The sequence below is a fragment of the Argiope bruennichi genome, chromosome 4, assembly GCF_947563725.1.
Source record: "Argiope bruennichi chromosome 4, qqArgBrue1.1, whole genome shotgun sequence".
Taxonomy (NCBI): domain Eukaryota; kingdom Metazoa; phylum Arthropoda; class Arachnida; order Araneae; family Araneidae; genus Argiope; species Argiope bruennichi.
Window position 1 is genome coordinate 135,071,991 of NC_079154.1, and position 21,547 is coordinate 135,093,537.

General features: G+C 29.5%; 1 protein-coding gene across 1 annotated transcript in view; it reads left to right on the forward strand.

Moving 5' to 3' along the window:
* Window positions 1-15,572, forward strand: part of LOC129966542 (ileal sodium/bile acid cotransporter-like) — a 39,251-nt gene extending 23,679 nt beyond the window's left edge. Inside the window, exons 3-6 of the mRNA XM_056080982.1 lie at window positions 2,165-2,369; window positions 10,763-11,023; window positions 13,059-13,209; window positions 14,002-15,572. Of these exons, the coding sequence (XP_055936957.1) occupies window positions 2,165-2,369; window positions 10,763-11,023; window positions 13,059-13,209; window positions 14,002-14,096 (712 nt within the window). The 3' untranslated portion in view covers window positions 14,097-15,572. The remainder of the gene's footprint in view (window positions 1-2,164; window positions 2,370-10,762; window positions 11,024-13,058; window positions 13,210-14,001) is intronic.
* Window positions 15,573-21,547: the final 5,975 nt, after the last annotated feature.

Consider the following 21,547-nt stretch of genomic DNA (forward strand, 5'->3'; position numbering starts at 1 on the left):
GTTACAAATAAGTACATAGTAGTGTTTAATACTTGTTACTCTGAATCCCGTGAACATTCCGCTTTTCATCGGATAATTTTAAATAATTGATAGCAAAAATTGAACAAAAAGAAGAAAATTGGGTTAAACTAAGCTACTAAATATGTAAATATATTACTTCTACGATCTGCCTTGTCATTTACTTATTTCGACATGAGTTTTTTTTTTAATGTAGGTAATGAATAGTCTAGACGCTTGTAGCAATCACTGGTATTTCGGCAACTTATTTGCTTGAAATGTTTACGTTTCTGTGTTAAATTAGAAGTTTAAGAAACCCGAACGGCATCGATGTCCATGATTTTTACTGTAATCGATTGTTACGCAACTGCTGTTTCAAATTCCAGATTTTATAATAGTGTCAATCACTAAAGGTAAAAGTGAAGGTTAAACGAATGTACAAAGCGGCATTATTTTGCCAAACCAATACGCTGTAATTTCGGTTTTTTTTTTTTTTTTTTTTTTTTTTTTTTTGTTACTGCTCAAGCAAATATTTATTTGATTTCAAGGTGCTCACTTCGGCTCTTTAAGATTTTTTTTTTTTTTGAAAAATTGCAGGTAGCATTGAAGAGTATTATTAATAGATTGACGTTTGTTGATGTCAGAAATGTTTATTTCCTTGGAAAATGCCAAATAATAATTTCCTTAAATTCCTTCAATTAACGTAATTAAAGAAATAAATGATACTTTATTGTATCGTGGTCATACTGACCGCTAGATGAGTTCAATTATGCTTTTTGTTTTGTTTTGTTTTGTATTCTGTTGCTTTCCTTGAAACTAGATAAAAGCCAGACACTTGTTTTTAATGAAATATTCATTTCTCTATTTATAGAATTTCAGCATCCTATTTTTAGAAATCATATAAATTTATGTACCATTTTATATCTTCATTGAGAAATGATGATGATTTGATGTCAAAAAAAAAAGAATGATAAAGATAAAAATAAAGGTTTTCCCCATTTAGATGTAAATTTTTGCCTTCAACATACACGGACTTTATAATTTCAATTTTTGAAGTTTATATAAAAAAGCATTACTTCCCAACATAGTATAAGCTAGAAAATATTTCTTTAATATAAAAATTAATTAAATTCATTTAGAATTAATTATTAAACAAAAGCAAAGCCCATTGTCGGGCTTTTAAAAAGATTAAAGGGTCGATTTAAAAAGACCGATAGATCCCAAATAAGAACTGTTTGATATCAATATTTGGAAATTTTTAGGATCAATCTTATATATATATATAACTTTTTAAATGATAAGTTTATCTAACATTATACTTCCAATTATGTATTTTTCCAAAATCCTTTTTTACAGAGAGTGAATTGGAATGAATAAAAAGGTCAATAAATGCCATTCTAAGACAGTTTAGGAGCATACATTAACATATTTCAATAATTTAATACTTTGTAATTTAAATTTCCCTGTGGATATCTTTTTTGATAATATTGTCCTTGAAATTGACTAAAGGCTGTCTTTATCTATCGTTCAAGGTCAAGAATAACTATCAAAAAAGAGATCTATTAAAACAGTCTCTGACATGTTTCCTACTCATCTTATTGAATCACAGCATTAATCTGTTTGATTTTTTAGACAAGGCAGATTACATGACAAAAGGAACTTGTGCACGGTCTATTTAATGTTATTCCAGAACTTACCTTTCATCATGAAATAAAGGCCTTTGTTGTATTTCTTGTTAGTGTCAAATATGTCTATTTCCTTGATTTCTAGTCTTTCATATAAATAAACTTTTAAAAGTACTGTTCGGTCCACTGCGAATCTCAGCTTCGGGAATGAGAGTTGTAGCTGCGAGACCGATTCCACTTAAGATTCATGGTAATTAAAAGTCTAATGTAGAATAATTAGTCCTGGATCAAACGTCCTCAACCTGGCGTTATAATTTTGAGAACAAGTATCGGTTCAGGCATCAAACTTACATTGACAGCAAAGATAAGATTAACCTGAATCATTATCTAATGATTGTCTAATTATTCAATTAATAATAGTTTATCAGAAATTTCCATTCAAAAATTCTAATAATTTCAATAATGACATAAAATTGTTTTGTTTTACTACGTTATGTCCCAATTAAATATCCACTAAAATTTTATTTATTTTATTGTTTCAGTGTCACCATGACGACGTGTTCAACGATAGCAGCTCTAGGAATGATGCCTTTAAATATGTGGGTCTATGGTCAATGGCTGGAGACTGGAGCAGTGACCATCCCTTACAGCAAGATGTCCATCTCTCTTGCTTCAGTGACAGCCCCTGTCGGTGCTGGCATGTTCGTCCGATGGAAGTATCCTAAGGCTGCCCCTTATATCACCAAGGTAACTCTTTTTCACAAGTGTTTCCTTCCTTCTTTTTTGTAATTGTTCTATTTCCCTTATGAGAAACTCTCATTTGAAATTAAATATGATAATTTGCATAAATTCAAAGGAAAATCACGAAATCCTATACTAGGAGAACAATTATATACAACAAACAAAAATTTCGGCAAGCTACAAAGCTTTAATCTCAAACATCTTGTGATATAAGGTCTGTTTTCCTCATTAGTAACACCAGTCTGCTAGCACTGGCACTGCAAGAGTTTTACAGTTAGCCATACCAGGCATAATCCTTACAAACTCAATGACATAACTATTCATGTTATATAGAAGGACTGATGAAATTTGTAATGTAATTGTAAGTAATGATCCTCATAATAAGAAATAATTTCTTGCTTAGTATCTATCATTCCATTATAGAATTCGCATAGACCCCTTACGATCTGAAGGAAACAAACCGCTTGTGGCCGTAAAATCAGTTCATAGCTCAAACATTAGAGTCAATGGAAACTTTTAGTGACAGTAAGGAAGGAAATGATTCCACATGCCATTATGCAAAGCTAGAGAGTTTTTGAATATAATTCTAAATTTATTGAATAGAAATGAATGCATTTAAAGAAAATTTAGCTGTACACATCAATAACACTATTTAGTAGGTATATAGCAAAACTCTATACTTAAGTAGAAAATAGATCATTTTTTACAGATCATTTTACAGCAGTAAGGAAAATAATTACATTATTCCACAGTGATGCAACTCTTTCTCAATTTCTACGCACTTATCATTTTCAGACCTCATTCAGTCTAATAAAATTCATTTCGAGATTTTGGATGGTGCATGTTTTCATCTTAATAACATAACATCCAAATTATACTAAAATAGACATGATATGGACAAGATAATAATTATACTGCACAAATTTCAATTTTCAATAAATTTCATTTTTTAAATCATTTGCATAAATTTCATTTTTTATTCACATGAATTCTCTTAACCTCAAATAGACTTGAAGAAAATTTTGATTAACTTTTTTTCATTTTTAAAATAGTTTTCTCCAAAATTGTTTCTTATTTAGTATGGGAGTAGAATCAGTTTCTTTTTTTTTTTTTTGTACGTTTGAATGATACTTTATTTAAAGTGTTAAATATTACCTATATTTGCAGTAAACCTCTAAATTCTTTTAAACTTAGTAAATTTTCAGAAAATATAAATTAATTTTTTTTTAATTCGATAAATCAGCCTTATTTTATATCCTATAGCGTAGATTTGAAAGGGTAAAATATGACTTTATCCTAGAGGATTCACTCATTTTATAGCCTCAAACAAATCCCATAAACGGCTGGAAAAAATTTCTTTTCAAAGGCTTATCCAGCTGCGTTTTTTATGCAGATTCTGCGCTCAACAGCAGCCACTCAATAATCATTACTCAATTGATTTTTTTTATCTTTAATCAGTTGCTTTGACATTAGAATTTGCAGATATTATTTCCGATCAATAACTCAGTTGATGTCATAAAAGGATACCACTTTATATAACATGCATTACATTTTCTGATTGTTCTATTATTAAAATTTTATTCTATCTATATAAAAAAATCAATATTACGGATTATTGGTAAAGTATATAAAATATATCATTTATTCTGACATACAATTAAGCATTGCTTTTCAAACGCTACAACAGAAAACAAGTATAAGTTTAGTAATTTCTAATGGATTTACATAATGAATTTTATAAGAAAATGTATTATAAATTGAAAATAATTATCTCAAATCATGTTTAATACAGTTTTGGTTTGATAAGAAATCAATAAGTAAAATAAGACTTATATGAATGGTTCAGTTTTTAAATTAAGAATTGAACCCTGAAAACTTTGAATATGATCTACAACTAAGAAATTGACTTCTAGTTTAACTATTTCTTACAAAAGTCTTGAAATATAATGACGTGAATGAGCCTGTCTGATACACGGCTTCTAAAAAACAATGAGGCAATTGAGAAAAATTTCTTTTTTTTATTTTGATGCTCTTTAAACTTCGTGGAATTTTTGTATAACGTGGACAAAGTAAGTTATTATATGCACAGCCCATGATGCAAAAGACCTAATAGACTTAAGTTTTCTCAACTGCATTTATTAAAATTTCTTCCAGGTGAGCGCTCTAAATCATTGGGTCTTCAAACTTTTTCTTATCTCGTAACACTTACTGAAATCATATATTTTATATGGCTCATGATGTAAAATTCAAACAATTACTTTTTGTTTCAATAAGAAAAAACAAAGTATGTAAAAACAAATAAAATAAAGTAAAAATAAACAAATAACAATTTAGGTAATATAAAAGCATATTGCACATTTTAAAAAAATAATAATAATAATCTGACAGGTGAATGAACCTGTTGATTTCTATCCGTTTTCTCAAATCGTGCAATCAAAACAGAATCAGATCCCTTGATGCCGCTGTTTGAAATCTTCTGAGATTTAACTCCCGAGAGTGAATTTGTAAATTTAACTAGTAATCAAAATTCCACTCTTCTCAATTTTGTTTAGTGAATTTTCCCAAAAAAATTAATCTGATATCTTCTGTCAGTTGTAAATGCAAATAAAGCAATGACATTAAATGGTTCTTGAATCCGTAAAATTATAAAAATTATCATTTTTATCATATATTTCTCGTATCTAGCAATCAGTTAAGATAAGTGTTGACCTTTGAAACTAAATTAACATACTAATAAGTTTATTAAAATCATATAATATGCCAGGTCGTCAGTACATATATTTTTGGAGCCATTTAACGATAGCCTTGAATCTAAATATGAATTTCCTAGACTTGTGATTAAAAAAACGGAGATAATTTTTTTAACAGGAATAATTTTTGAGAGTTTCTTTAAAAGTTTTACCTTTCGAATGAAATACACTTTTCATATTACAAATTTTTTAAAAAAAATTAAAAAATTTACTATGGATTTATTTTATTTTTACAGATTTTCTCTCAAAACTGTCTTTCTTTCTGTTTTTTGGATTGTATGAATGTATAAAAACTCATTTGACAGAAGAAAAAATATCATCGAAAAGAATATCATATAAAAGTCAACTTCTTTCCTGATAATACGCCTTTTTTTTTATAAAAATACCTCTTTGAAAATAAGGTTCCAAGCGCAGATTAATTTGTTGTTTCAATGTCTAATTGCAAGAGGCTGATTCGTTTTAAGATTTTTTTTATATGTCGAATCATTTTTATGCAATTTCTTTTAGATTATAAATTACTCCAAAAAAACTAATAAAATCGAAATCACAAAAAAGTAAAAGTGTTTGTATCTGACATAATGTAATATATGTGAAATGTCCCCAATTCTTGGAACTACAAAGCTGCGATTGGTATCATATCTTCCAAAATTGCTTTAACAAAATAATCTGTTGTGAAATATATTTCGAAAGACTGATTCGCAATCATTTAATAACAAACGAATCTCTAGGAGAATAAATACATTTACAGATCACATCTGTATTTCTGTGTCTGAATTGAATCAGATATTTAACAATTAAGAAAAACTGGAAGCAACGAACCTTATCCTTCCGTTTAAGTATTTGTTTACGTTTATTCAAAAATAACAAAACGGAGTTTAATCTAAGCAAGTCTTATTCTTCTTAAATGACATCAGTTAGTGTATTTGCATTTTTAATCTTTTTTTTTTTTTTCATCCTTTTTCCTATTTCCCACAACCTTGACACAGCAGTTGGGCATTGCCGGCTTTTTCCGATTCATGGATGGCTTGTCAAGCCCAACGGAAAGCGCTCTTTCTCTGCAACACTGTTCTGCATTGCCACACGCTTAGAAGCCTTGCGGATTACTTTTTTTAGTAATGCGTTTCGATTTCACTTTTCCTCGTGCGTCGCGGATTATCTTAAACGCTCATTGTTATTATTCGTTTTGGAAAGGAAATTTCTGCATAGGATATGATATTGAGAATGGAGAGGAAAAAAAATAGTTTTATATAGCGGAGATTCTACAGGAAATATTTCAATATTTTCAATATTTTTTTTTCTTTTTACAAACAAGGCCAAAAATATGAACGAATTAAATGTTATTAAACTAAAAAGAAATACTAAATGTAAGACTTTTCTGTTTTAATTCATCTATTATATATATTTAAAATGTATGTAACAATGGTAATTTCCCGATAATAATAAAACATATAATTAATTTCTAGGTAATAATAAAACATATATAATTATAACTTCGTTGAAAATTTCATTCTTACATAATACATTCTAATATTGCAAACAATTTTCTGGCTACAGTGTGAACATAAACGACTATCGACATTTCTATTCCGTATAATTTTCAAGTAAAACATTACAAAAAATATCAAATATCCATAATAAAATAACCGAATTTTTTTTAAAAAAAATAAATAAATAAATGCATAAATACAGTTTCCACGGCAAATTTTCGAGCAAATAAAACATTGAAATAGAGTGTTTTGAGCATTTGTGGAGGAGGAACAATTAGACTGCTTTAACAATTGTTCTCATGAATTCATAAAGTGAAGACACAGGTCTTCGACACACTATTCATGACTCTAATCTGAACAACTCTCAGTTGAATCCTATGTAGTGAGCGAATAGGTTTCTCTTCCGCTACACAAATCAAGAAATTTGCATAATCTAGATATTCTCAAAAACAGTTAACTAATCTACTTAAAATCTCATGTGGCATGTGAAAGTGCAAAGATGCTTATCGGGTTAATTTGCGTGAATCCTTTCTTGGACGCGACCGTCATCTTCCTGTGGTTTGTTCGGCCTTCCTGTTAGAGGAAAATGATCCGATCTCACTCAAACAGATTAATCTGGACGTTTTTATTTTTGTATGTGTGCGCGCACTCCTGTCGCTACTTTGTATACAGATGAAAAAGTTTATTTCAAAGAAACCATGATATGAATAATATTTTCAAACATGCATTTGCCATTTTAATAACTATGTGCAGCCTGCCACCCCGTTACTACGTGATCGACTTGCCATTTTATTATTGTCGGAATAATTATCTCATTGCGAGTCACTGAAACTGAAATTCCTTGAGAGCCTGCATATTATATAAAAGATATTATCCATAGTTTTTCAGTTCAGAAAAATAGACTTAAGAAATAAGTACATTCCTAGGAAAAAATAACTTCTTAGATATAAATGAACTAAAATATGTTTTTTTCATAGTAAATATTTCAAAATTGAGTAAGTTTTCCTCATTTTTCCGGACATAATTATAACATTGTGAAAATAGGTTTCTTCGATTATTTTGTTTACTTTTGAACACCAAAATATATATCATAAAAGAATCTTATGCTTAAATAAATATTGTGATTTAATTAATAGTAAAATGAGTGTTTTGAATGAAAGAATAAAGAAAAAATGCAAAGTAATTGATAAATAATTTAGATACGATAAATTTTTATTTTCTGCTTTTACAGAATCTAACAAAGAATAAAGTCTTAGTTACAAACTCAGACTATTTAAAAATTGAAATTTCGAAAAGAGAGTTTACCTAAAAAAAAATAATAATTTATTTCATCCCGAAAGCTATTTTATATTATTTTGCAATTACTTATTTTTTATTTTGCTGTTTTTTTTTTATTTTGCAGTCACTTATTTTATCAAATGGATGAACCGTGAACTCATTTTTAAAAACTATTATCGTTACTAAAGCAAGAAACAGTATTTCCATTATTTATCGGTTCCGGCATTTAATAATTGCGATCAAATTCAAAAATAAGTCTACTTAGACAAAGAATTTTTCGAATTCAGCGTCTAAATTCTTGATCTTTCTCTCACATTCATGAATTCAAATAGTTCAATTTAGGTCGTAAAATTTCTTAAATAACATACGTTTCTATTTTGAGATGAACTACAGCAATTTATGAATGTACTTGATTTTTTAAATGCTTTTAAATCTGCTACTACAAGCGAAAAGGAAAATTAATTACATTTTTAAATATTGTAGCCTAATAATTACTGAAAATAATGCAAACAGTAGTCACACTAGCTTCCAATTATCCTAATCTTTGCCTATATTATAGCATTAGTTCTAAATTGGTTCTTAAATTGATTATCAGTCAGTCACTGATGGATTTTGCATGAGATTGCTGGAGTAAATTCATTTTCAGTGTCATGAAGTCGCACTGGGACATCAAAGGGGGGGGGGGAGGATTTGAACACTCCCATAATACTGAGATACAAGACGAATGCCCATGGTGCCTATTTGTAAAATCGCGACAAACTCTATTCAATTAATCAATTTTTCCGAATCGGTAGTCTGTGAGAGCCTCGAGAGTGTTCCGCTGGAGGATATGGCAACACATATAAAAAAAAGTTAACGAATAAAGGGGTTACCAAAGAAAAAAACTAAATTATCTCATTTCAAAGATTGAATATAAGGTTAAAACAAAATATGAGTACGCTAATCCTGTATCTATTCTTTATTGAGAATTTTTATGAGAATTTATTGCTTACTTTTCCTAAATTTCAACTGTTTGAACCCTCTGACTGCGTAATTTTTTAAAATTCCTATTTAGGTGCAATGTTTGCAAATTTCAAACAAAATGAATTGATATTATATGTTGCAGGATAATAATATGATATAATAAAAATCTTTAATCGTAAAAATAAACACACTAAACTTTGAAAAATTCGAGATGCAATAGAAAAAAATGCACTGATTACTAGCCCACGGAAATTGTGGTTAAAAGGTAGATGCACTATGAAAGTGCTTCAAAGCGCACTCCTGATTTTCTAAAAGTCTCCAGGGCTGATTACAGGACACCCTTAGTCTTGAGGTATTCCATACCCAGCATCTTGGAAATTTTAACCTACATGGTGGGAGTTAAAGTGATCTGCGCATGGTTCAATTTCTGGCTTAGTGGTTCGCAGGCTCTTACAGGTTTGGTATTATTGCAATAAACAATAAAGTGCGTTTCATATTTATTGCTTTTTTCAGTGTAATTTTTAAATAATTATGATGGGAGTCAATCGCGTAAGATAAATACAAAGAAGCAATAAGGATTTCAAATAATCATGCGCACAATTGATTGATACTATTGTTCTATTGGATTTTTATCGTTTTTCGTCCCTTTCAAATGCCATTTATCATTATTTCTAATCTTCTGAAATCATTAAATTCCTTATTTCCTGAAACTCGGTCAGGGAAACGTCTATTTGTTTAATCTTCTTTCATAAATTCCTTGATTTCTAATTTACTATTTCTTTATTAATTAATTTTATTAAACATCACAACTTTTAAGAAACTATTTTTTTAGCAAATTACTTTTCTCTGTTTCGCCGATATTAAAAATGGCCAGAGCAGGTGAGTCTCTCTTAGGTCTTACTCAGTAATTGATTACTCTATTTTACTGTCAAAACTGATTATATTTTCTATTTATTTTTATTTGACATTTTTTTACATGCTTGAATGTCATTCGCTTTTCTCTCTCTATTTTCTTGACTCCTGAAACTTGATCTAAATGAATATATGTGCTAAAAGTTCTGTTTACGGAACTACGCATAATCTTCAATGAAACAAATTATTTTAATCGCGCATTAAGACAACTCGAGCAATGGATTTGTGGGATTGTCCATCCACTCTGGGAGTTTTGAATGCCAAGTTCAATGTTAAATGGAGAGCCTTTCTCAAGGATCTAAATGTTTTGAAAACATTTCTAAGTTATTCTGGGCGAAACATTTTTGCGCAGTTCATTTTAAGTCATTTTAGTTTAGCAATTTCTGACAAATTATGTAATACTTATTTTGTTATCATAGATATAATATAGTTCTTCCATTTCTTTCCTTTAATAAAAATTCAAATCAGTCAAATTTGTATAATCAAGGTCATATTTAAAATATTCATTTATATGTAATACTTGATTTTCCTATGTTGTTTTTTTATATTCCAACATTATTAATATTCTGCATATTTAATAAATGCTTTTATAAATAATAATTATTTCTAAGATTTAAATAAATAATTGCTCCAAACTTATACAAAATTTCAAAGCTGAATAACTAATGAAGTCGCACCCACACATGTCACAAAGATTGCTATTAAAAATGGCGACCCATTTTCTAATTGAAGGCCGAAAACAGATGAGTCGCATGATAACACTTTTCCATCATGAAAAATAATCATAATAAACTTATTTTGCTCGAAAAATTCCTTTTTATTCTTTTTTTGCGATTTAGGATTGCATGAAAAAATGCTTTAAATTTCAAATGATCAAATCCTTCGATCTGCGAAAAATTAGGCTATCGTCTGTAATTATTGACTTTTTGACTGCTTCCCTTTCAAATCAGTGTTAATTGTAACAGATGCTAGTCGCACTGTCGATTCAATTGCATTATTTACTTTTCAGACCGGCAGCTATGCAGGATTCGCCATCATCTTTATCTGCCAAACCATGGAACTCATCATTTTTCCGGACATCTTTGACGGCATCGGATGGCAATTTTATACTGCCTTGGTCATCCTACCTTTCGTCGGACTCTCCTTGGGATACGGACTCGCTTTCCTCTTCAGGCGACCACCACCTGTTCGGAAGACAATAGCCATTGAATGTTCCATTCAGAACATAGGGACGGCACTCACTGTTATATCCTTGTCTTTTCCCATAGAAGTAAGTCTTCAAGTATTATTTGTTCGCTTTCTTGATTAAAGCTTTGAGTGGATTAAAGCAAAGAAAAAAGATTATGGGCTTTATTTTCTTCAATTCAAAAATTCGAAACTTGATGGGTCCCAATCGATGGGTAAGCTCATTACGGTCAGAGCGGCTATTAAAGTTTTCCACTAAGCGAAACATAAAGATGGGACCTTCGAAAGTTCTCTAAGGGGTTCCCCACCCCCATAAAAAAAAGCCTCTGCCTCAAATATTATCTAGGTTCCCCAAGGTCACTTTGGTTACCCATGCTTCCCTTTTCTACTTATTATCAGTCGACTCGTGTATTTGGCTCAATGTGTTAGACAAAGTGGAATGACGATCGCCACCCTATTTTACTATCGTTGATACAAGTAATGCAGTTGAATGTTTATGTATATTCCAGAAAAATTCGTTTTCTGAAATGACTCTGTAAGTGCTCAGATAGCTAAATTTTCTATCTTGATGATCATCACATGCTTGATTCCTAGAAATGACACTGAAGAGAGAAAATAATAGAATTATCCAGAGATGATGATTGAAAAAACAGAAGATCTGTATCTCAAAGAAACTGAATGGACAATTTTATATTTGTGCTATCTGTTTATCTTCATTTAATAAGGTACAATGAGACTTTATTTACTTGTAATCCAAAGTTTTAAAATCGGATGGTAAAAATAGAGTTAATTTATACTAAGATAACTAATGCTACATTGCTAGAAAATGAAAGATATGAAGCATACTTTTAATGTAAAGAAAGACTTTTAACTTACTTTAGCAAACTTCTTAACTTATGGGCTGATCTTAGTGATAAACTTTAACTGACTTCAACACAAGTACATAAGCGAAGTATGATTTATACGATAGACTTCGCTAAAAATAAATATACTTTTAATAGAATGAAATTAGCAATAATTTCTGTACAAATTTTACCGATTATCAAGAAACAGCCGTTAATGGGAGTATGGATAATCATTATATTGTGTTTCCTTTTATCAAGTTTTTAATGATGAATATAGAACATCTATAAAGAACATTTTACATTACTTGATATATCGATTTTAAATTCGTCTGTCATTCCTTTATCAGAAGAATCAACAATACTCGGTCTATGTTCTTTTTGACTCTATTTTTATTGTACAATATACCAGGAAAAAAACTAGTCATACAGCGATAAATCGATTCAAAATTTTCCTACTAAGCAACCGTATTTGAAATTGCTCACAGCTTGTTTCTTTTAATGCAGATTTCCTGCCGGAATCAACTCTCATAGTGAAAAAAAAATCGAAATCTGGAATTTTAAATTTAATTCTATCAATATTGAAAGACACCAAATACCTTTCAATGAAAATACCCGAAGTTCCAGATATCACTGCGAAATTAACTTCCCTTTTCGTTAAGTGTGCTTGATTGAATACACGATTCGTACTTTATTCATTAGAGATGCTCGTTCATACTAATTTGGAGACAGGAAAGTTTTCTTTCATAGCATTTCGGAGCATCTATTTTTTCAACAACCTCTTGGAGCTCCTCTTTTGTTGTCAGCCCCTTAAGAACACAAAATTACATTATGGTTTTTTGAGGGGTTAGACACTTTTTCTTGCCTTTGAAAGAGAAACTCGGACGTGCCTGAATTCGAAAGATCTTAGAAATGAGAGGTTTAAAGCAAGTGTTACCTTCGCGCTTTTCTTTTCATGTCGTTCTGATTTTAGAAATACAGAATCTTAGCCTATTTAATGAAAAGTTTTTAATTATAGCTTATATGCATAACCAGAGAGGAGCTTAAAATGTTCTGGAGACTAAATATGGCTTTCTTATTTATCATAATTCCATCAACAGCAGTTGACAATTTTGAATTTCTTCATCGTTTTCTTCTATATACTTTTTTAATATTAACTTTTATGTATTATTATTTTATGTATATGCATAATAATGTACCATATACATATTTCAGAAAATGATTTGTAAAAGAAAGGAAATTTTAGTGAATTTAATTGATGATTTTTTTTCTTTCCAGATGCAGAAAAAAGTCCTCGCTTTCCCTTGGTTGTACTCCTTACCCCTAATCACAACCGTCACCGTAAGCTGTGCTTGTTATCAGCTTTATAAACGCACGTGTTTCAAGAATAGCTTCGGTTCTTGTGAGAAGAAATTAAACGGACTGGGAGGTGAGTAAAATAATTTTTGCAAATTTCAGTCTCTTCAGGAACGAAAGCGTGCATTAAACTAAATAACATTATACCAATAATAAGGGGATAAATTGTGTTAAATTACTGCATGATCCATTGAAATTAATTGAAATATTTTGACGGAATTAGAATGCATTACTGACAATCATAATCATACTACATTCAAAACACTTCCGGATTTTAAAAAAATATTTTCCAAATATGAATCAGTTAAGCCTTTTGTCGCAGATTAAATGAAGAATATTATGTCAAATACTCTTCATGCTGTTCAAATTCGTGCAATGCATGCACGTAGCTCTTGATTACAGAAATTCAAAATTCTCGCCGTGGATGCTTTATCGTGAAGGCTTATAGGTAATTACTGGTGTAAATATATGTCAAAATATTATCTTCCGATGCTTCCTGAATAAATTTATCCACGTGATCTCATCCCAAATGACGTTTTTATCGAATGAAGGATTTTTTTAAAGGGCAAACAATTCTCAAGTTCGGATGAAGTGCATCGACAAACACTTGAGAAAGTGGCCGAATGAAGTCTGTAATGCCCATTTACAACCCTGTATTCGCAATAACGAAAAATGCACAATTGTACAAAATACATCTTAGAAATAATAGCTTCTATTTCTATTAATTCTTCCATAATAAAATAAATCCTGGAAACTTTTGAACATGATAATATAAATAAACATATAATACCCAAACTATGCAAACTGAATTTCCAAAATGTTCTTCATAGTACAAGAATATAACGAGTTTTTCTTTCTCTTTCAGTTGCGGTTCCTATTCCTGTCGTCGAGAAAATTGTGAATGGCAAGCCTGAAGAGATGCAATCCTTCATTCCTCAAGAAAAACTGACAACTGTTTGAGTCCTACTGTTCCTACTATCTGTGATATATTGTTTTTAGAGTGCGTGTGTGTTTTGTACAGTTTTTATGCTATTTTAAGTGAACTGATACTATGGGAAGTATTTACACGTCTTCAAAAATGCCGAATATACTGGATGCATTTATTTTAATTTCAGTGAATGTTTTTGTGAAATTGTATTAAAATAAACAACATATTTAGAAAAATTCTACAAACTCAATGCATGTGAAAAAGCTTGCAATTTAGTTTGTACATAAATGTATGAGACTTAACATGCATTTTCTATTATTCTAGTAAAGACTCACATTAGCTCAGTTTAAATGACTTTTTTAAAATTTGAAATAAAGGCTAAAAGAATCTGCCGAACTTTATTTTTCTTTAAAATTAATACAATGTAATATACAAATATTTTCTGGTTATAATTTTGAAATTTATTTCATGAAGCAAAAGTTTTCTTTCATCAAATAAACAAGTTAAGCAGAAATTAATAGTTTTAAAATTTGTTAATTCGAAAATAGATTAATGCAAATCTACCTATGCAATTGTATAAAATTAAGACCTTCTAGGTGAATTAATATTATTACTTTCACGAGTTCTATTCATTTTATTCAAGTTGAATCGATTTCACTTCTGTTTTTAATACAAAAGAATGAAATGTAAATCAATTCCCCACAGCCTTGTAATAGTGGAAATGAAACGATTTCCTTTTTAGCTTTTCTTTTAGTACCAAATTCCATTATTTCCTTTAAAAGTGAGGAACTATTATAATTTTTTTTTTATTTTATATTATTACCATTTAAGAATTAGCCGTCTTTTTCTGAATTTTGGCTGTGACTACTACTTAATGAATACTTCATCTATTTTTAACTAGCATATATTGGATGTAAGTGTTCAGATAGAAATGTTTAGTTTTAAATGGGCTAAATATATAAAATGAGAAATTTTAGCGTTGTTTTCAATCATATTTTTGAAACTTAAACAGAATGAAAACTGTAGATCTTCCTACTTCTTGTTTTTAGTCTTTGAAACTCTAGTTACCAAATACTGCAGGAGTATAATTTACACTATTTTTATATCTATATTTTTATGCAATGTACATTTAATAGCGAAGTATTCAATACATACCATATAGTATTTATCATAATCTTGAAATGGAATAATCAATAACTAATGTAGTTTTAATTAATATTTTTCCTTACTTTTTTTTATTTAACCATGTATCGTTTCCGATATTAAACTATATTTTAGATTTCAAATAGTTAAAATCTAGTTTAGTTTTTTTATAATATACTGCAGATTTTTAATTATCTTATGATATTTGTATGAGCAAACGTATATCTCATTTCATTTGTCTCTTGAATTTTACATTCCTGTAAGAAAAAAAATGTGGAAATACCCTGCGCTGTAAAATTGGCTTTACTTTTGTATGTCCGTTTTGTTAATTTATATTTTTGGTAATTAAAAGAAAAAATGAGTGTGTGTTTTTATTCATGTGATATTAAAGTAGTATTTAGTTTAAAAAAGTCGTTGTCTTTATTTATATTCATTTATTATCATTTATAGTTTGACATCACGCCTAAAATATAATAAATATTACTGAGGCGTAAACTATTTTGGTAAACAAGAAAGGAACTCCAAATTATTTTCCGGGTGGTTATAAAAACTCTGGGTTTCGTTTAAAAAAAAAAAAAACTTTTTTATTATTATTATTAGTGACAAAGATAGCTTTAAATAGGGATATTCTGTTTTTTCGTTGTTGTTTTTTTTTGGAGGATACGTTAGTGTAGAAGTTATCATAACCAATCATACATTCTACAGGAAGGGTGCCCGTGATTATTTTGTAAGGTAAAAGGAATATATAAGAGGTTTTTTGCAGAGTACAATAGTGTAGGCGTTATTTTCATCAATTACAGTACATACATTCTACAGGAAGTGGTAGTACACTAACCAGTAATGTGTATTTTGCAAGATGCTAAAACGGATTTTTTTTTTTTTTTTTTTTTGAGGATACAATAATATAGGTATTTTTTATCACCAGTGATCCATCCATCTCTTTTTGTAGATGCATTCTATAGGAAGAGTTGGAACATGGGTCAGTGACGTTTATTTTGTAAGGTATGTTCGGTTCTAGGGAGGTTCCATGGTTCTCTTCTGGTTTTATGGGGGGGGGGGTGCATTAGTGCAAATGTTATCCTCACCAATGAGTGTTCATAAGTTCTGCAGGAGTAGTTGGTATATGTACCAATGATATATATTTTGTATAGATCGATACATCTATGTTACCATTCACAAAGCCAATCATTCTGAAACACCAGACGGCTAAGTGCTAAAACAAGACGATACTTTTATGGCACTGATAATTTAACTTAGGCAGAAGATGATAGCTTTTACACAATAATAAAATACTTGTTCCCGAACAAATTTCTCTATATCGAAATAAATATTTATTGAATTCCTTTAAATAATGCTGGGTTCTGACTCACGTGAATCAAGCAGTGCAGCATCGAACGTATACATTAATGAACAAAAAGACTGCATTCTACAACAGAATCTCAATTTTACAAATTGAAACTAAACATTCAGTTTATCACGTAATAAGTGAGACTGATAAAGAAACTTCCAAATTAGGTTGTTGCATATAATAATATACTAATAAATTAACTTCAGTCAAGTGGTAAGAAAAAAGCTGTTTGGAGGAAATATATGATAAAGAATATAATTTTCCTTTATATCGTTTGAAAATATCCTATATTAAAATAGAAGTCTTACATAAAAAAGCTGTTACAGCATTGCGATGGCTTTGTAAAATCTAATTATCATATTTGATGACTCAAAGGCATTTTGTCACTAGTAAGAAATTTTCATATTAAGACAATTTTTTAAATTCTTGTCTTTGAGCTAAAATATATTTTACATTAATGTAAAATATACTCTACTATTATTCCCAGAAAATATGAGGTTTTTCAAATGAGCTGAGTCCTTGCCTTTTGCTAAGTTTCCAGTTGACATTTGCTTTTCTAGGGGAACTGAAATGACGGCTTCCACATTAGTTATTTTCTTACTCTTATAAGTTCATTTCGTGTCAAATCGTTGCTATGCTAATCAAATGACTTATTGATAATTTTCTTTTTTTTTTCGATTGAATTAATGAGACTGGCCGATTGGCAAAATATTCAGTTTTATTTTCGACATATTTAAAAAATGGCTTTTGTATTTCTGCTATCTATATTTCTGTATTTTGGATTTGTATCACATTTTAAAACGGAAAATATTCGAAACAGAAGAGAAAAAAAATGAGAAACAGCGTCACTTCGAGTTCTTGCAAGTTGATATATTCCTGTATCATATTTCCTTTCCCATGAAGTAGTGAAGATATATTGACATCCATGTACTCATTACTAGTATAAAAGCATAAATAATCGTTGATTGATTTCCTTATCAAGCAAGCAAAACTTAAGTATAGTCAAAGTATAATTTAAGCAAGCAATAACGTCCAGTTTTTGAAATGGACATCATCGAAATAAGAAATTATGTTCAAAAAAGGAATAATTGTATTCAAAGACAGACTAGTCATCGCTGATGCAAAATTATATTATTAAATCACTTTTAAGCTTCAAAAAAGTTTTGTTTGTCAAAGGGTTCAACCTTAGCTCACATCAAATGTATCGCGTTATTTTAATACCGGTAGGCATTGCGTAGCTTGCAGTAGGAAAGCATAACATCATATTTCAGCCTAAGACACAAGAACCCTCGATGGTATATGTATTGCAGTTAACATTTATTGTGTTGCATAAACTGATGCCATTATCCCAACACAACAAGATAACTAACTCCTGCTAAACCTCTCTCATCTCTAAAAAACAAAACAAAACATAACGCTTACAAAATCTAAATCAAAGGCACATCTGAACGTGGAAAACTTCCAAAAATTTCATGGATACTTTGAAAGTTTTTTTTTTCCTTTCTCATCAAAACTGTTTTTTTTTTTTTTTTTTTTAATTTTACAATCATCTTTCATGATCTTAGAGCATAGGAAATTTCTGGAAGTACAAGAAATATTTACACATGGATGATAACCATTCTTATAACCATTTTACAATAACTTTAAATCAAAAATTCCACCTAACTGTCTAACATTAAAGCTGTGCTATTTCCATTGTATTATTTAAATTCCTTTGTGAGTGTGTGTCATGAACCTTTCTAATGCAGACAGTTACATAACCTCATGGCGCTATTAAAAACAAAAATATCTGATTCAACTTTCTTCTAAATGTCACAGTATTCTAGCAGTGCTTCTTTTATTCATCTTCTAAGCTACATATTTATTAAACAGCGCCTTTCTTCCTGAGCTTTCAATAATGGAAGAAAATGACGCTATTGAACATTTGATGAAATAGTGAAAATGATTTAAATTTCAGGGAAACAATATAATCTATTGCTATACATTAGGAAAAAAATACTTTTCAAGAAATTGTTAAATTCAGAAAAAAATCCGCACGATTATTAAATTGGAATAATTAAAAAGTTGTTTTTTTTTAAACGGAGTTAAATTTATTTTGTGTGATAATATTTATAGAAAATATCACTGAAAAATTGCACAGTTCAATTTATTTTTTAATAAAATAAAGTTTTAATTAAAATTTCAACAAAAAAAATCACTCCGAGGTGCACATTCCCACCTCCCAAGGTGTAAATGTGCCAACTTTGGTAACTGTAAGTCAAATGATCTAGACTGTAGAGAACCAATTCATACATATACATTCATCTTTACTATTAGTGTAGATTATACATTCTACAATGAAAATTGTCTATTTTGGTGTGGTTTAACAATTCTGTCACTGAAAATTTATAGCGTCTCTTTTTGAAAAGTCTTGTATGTTCTTCGATGCATACACTGTTTAGCTCTTTCTTAACAATAGTACAATTTATTTCAATCACTCATTTTATATATTTATAGTTTCCTGCTTCAAGTTGTCATACAGAATCTTTACAATTACAGCAGATTATCCCTTGACCTAAGGAAGTAATTTTGGTGACAAATCTGGTTGCTGGTTATCCAGTTGAGTTATGAAATCGATTTTAATTTTACAAAATTATTGTTTGCAGTTCTCGTTTGTTCGCAATATATTCAACATAAATTAAATTCATTCTTGACTATTTGCTAAAAATTCTTTTCTTTAAATGTCGTAGTAAGCAAGTGTAGGAACATTGAAATAACGCTTCTCATTAAAGTTTCATTATAATACTGTTTTTCAATTTCAATTAGTTTAATGCTATTCTTTAGGAAAGCCTAGAGATAAATAACAGTGACAAATCATGAATATAAATATTACTGTTCTATCTGAAACTTAGTCAGGCCTTCGTGTATCTCTTCTTTTCATTTTTTTATCACCGAGATAAAAATGCAAACCAATTTAATTAACTTGAGAAATAAAAATCTTTCAACAATTATGCACCCATTCAACAGCTGATAATTAACAAATTTCAGATTTAATAAATGGTTATTAATTTAATGATTTATGAATTTATTGTTACTTTTCCTCAGTAATATAAAAGAAAGATTCAAAAAATTGAATTTAAAAGCAGAAGGACACACGAGTTTCATACTAAACTGAATTTTTGAATATCAATGAATGCATTAAGCAACTTTCAATATTTCTATATTGTTAATTATTAATTAAATAATAAGAAAAATATAATTATCCACTCAACTCAGAAAGAAAGTAAAAATAGAAAAAACGGGATGATATATTTTCACAGATTGTCATTCCAGGGATAATATCAACTAGCATTGTAAACAGATTGATTTAAATACAATTGCTGCAGAAAAAAGATATAAACGAATCTTGAATTTTGAAATAATTCACGGATACAAGAGGTTGTTTATCGAAGAATATAAAGGGAATTTATCTTGTTGTTTTTCTATTCTAGGCCAATAAGAAATTCAAATAGATTACTACATTGCTAGTTTATCAAACAATCGTTTGTATATACAAGTAGATGTATATAAATATCGTCTTATACATATTCAACTGCGAATATAGAAACGTATTCGTTTCGAAATCGATATTTCTAGATTGATAATTAGCTATTCGACCATCCTCTTCCTGATACGAATACATTTATATTTCGCGGACACCTGCATCAAGTGTGAGTGGCGACAGTTTGTCCTTCAAAAGCATGATCAAATCATCAATCCAAATTGTTCCTTTAATAAATTATTACCTGTTAGTGCTAACGCTTTTATTGTACACGCAGCTATGACTGGAACATCAGATACGTGGGGTGGACGGATTGTATAACCAAAACTTAAGCAAACACTACGAAAGGAATCCTTAATTCCAAAATTCCATTCACCGTCTCAAGGCCAGAAAAAAGGGCCTTCACGGCCAAAAAGAAAAGTAAACGAGTATTATGTAATAAGGCAATTCTTCAGGAAGAGTTGTAAGAGAGTAGTAAGAAACTCTGTATTTATTTCTGTATTATTCATTACATGGATGAAGCACTTCGCAGCATTTTGAACCTACAATTAAGTCTGTTGGAGTGTGTGAAAGGAGGAAATGTTACGTCTTTGCCACTGACTAATGCAAGGCGCAATTATGTCACAGAATGCAACTGCCGGTGTAGTAAAATTCTGGTGATCAAGCTATTTCTTGAATACCGATTGTTGGAAATCTTCTAGAAGTAAATTGATAGTTAAGGATTTTTTTTCGAAACTTCTGGAAGACATTATCTCATATTTTACCTAATAGTTGTTATAAGGAAAGTGTTATAATAATATAATGACAACATTCACTCAATAATAAATGTGATAGAAGAAGAAGTTAATGTGTATTTATGGAAAATATATATTTTCTGGAAGCCGATAATTAAACATTAGGTTAAAAATAAAAGGAAAAAAATTACTTTATTTTCGAATAGATTCCACTATCAACTGCTGTAGTAACAACTACCAGCTTCGAAATATAATATTATGGTAGCATGGTCACGCTACGCAGAATGTGAATGTTACGAAATATCGACTCGTGTCGTTGTAATGGCATCGGTAATGCTTAACTTATTGCGAATACCATTTTATATTTCATTTAATTTTAATATTTATTCATTCGTTTGATTTGAACGTCTGGGCAAATTGACGGAATTTGACCGCGGTATTTTTATTATAATTATTAATCAGTTTGCTTGAGATTTGAAATAAAATTAAGATTAGAAATAAAATATATTTTAAGATTATTACTTAATATTTTATAATACTTCTGTTATTTTTCAGGAAAGGGAAAGCAATAAGGAGGTGCCACTGTACTCATCCTCATAATTGTTACTCTATTTAAAATTCTTTTTTAAAAAATTGAGCCGAATTGTACTTCAAAAAGCAATATGTATAAGGGGGGGGGGGATTTTGAGTAAGAATTTCATCAATTTTTGGAATTATTATGATAGCTATTCTTTATTC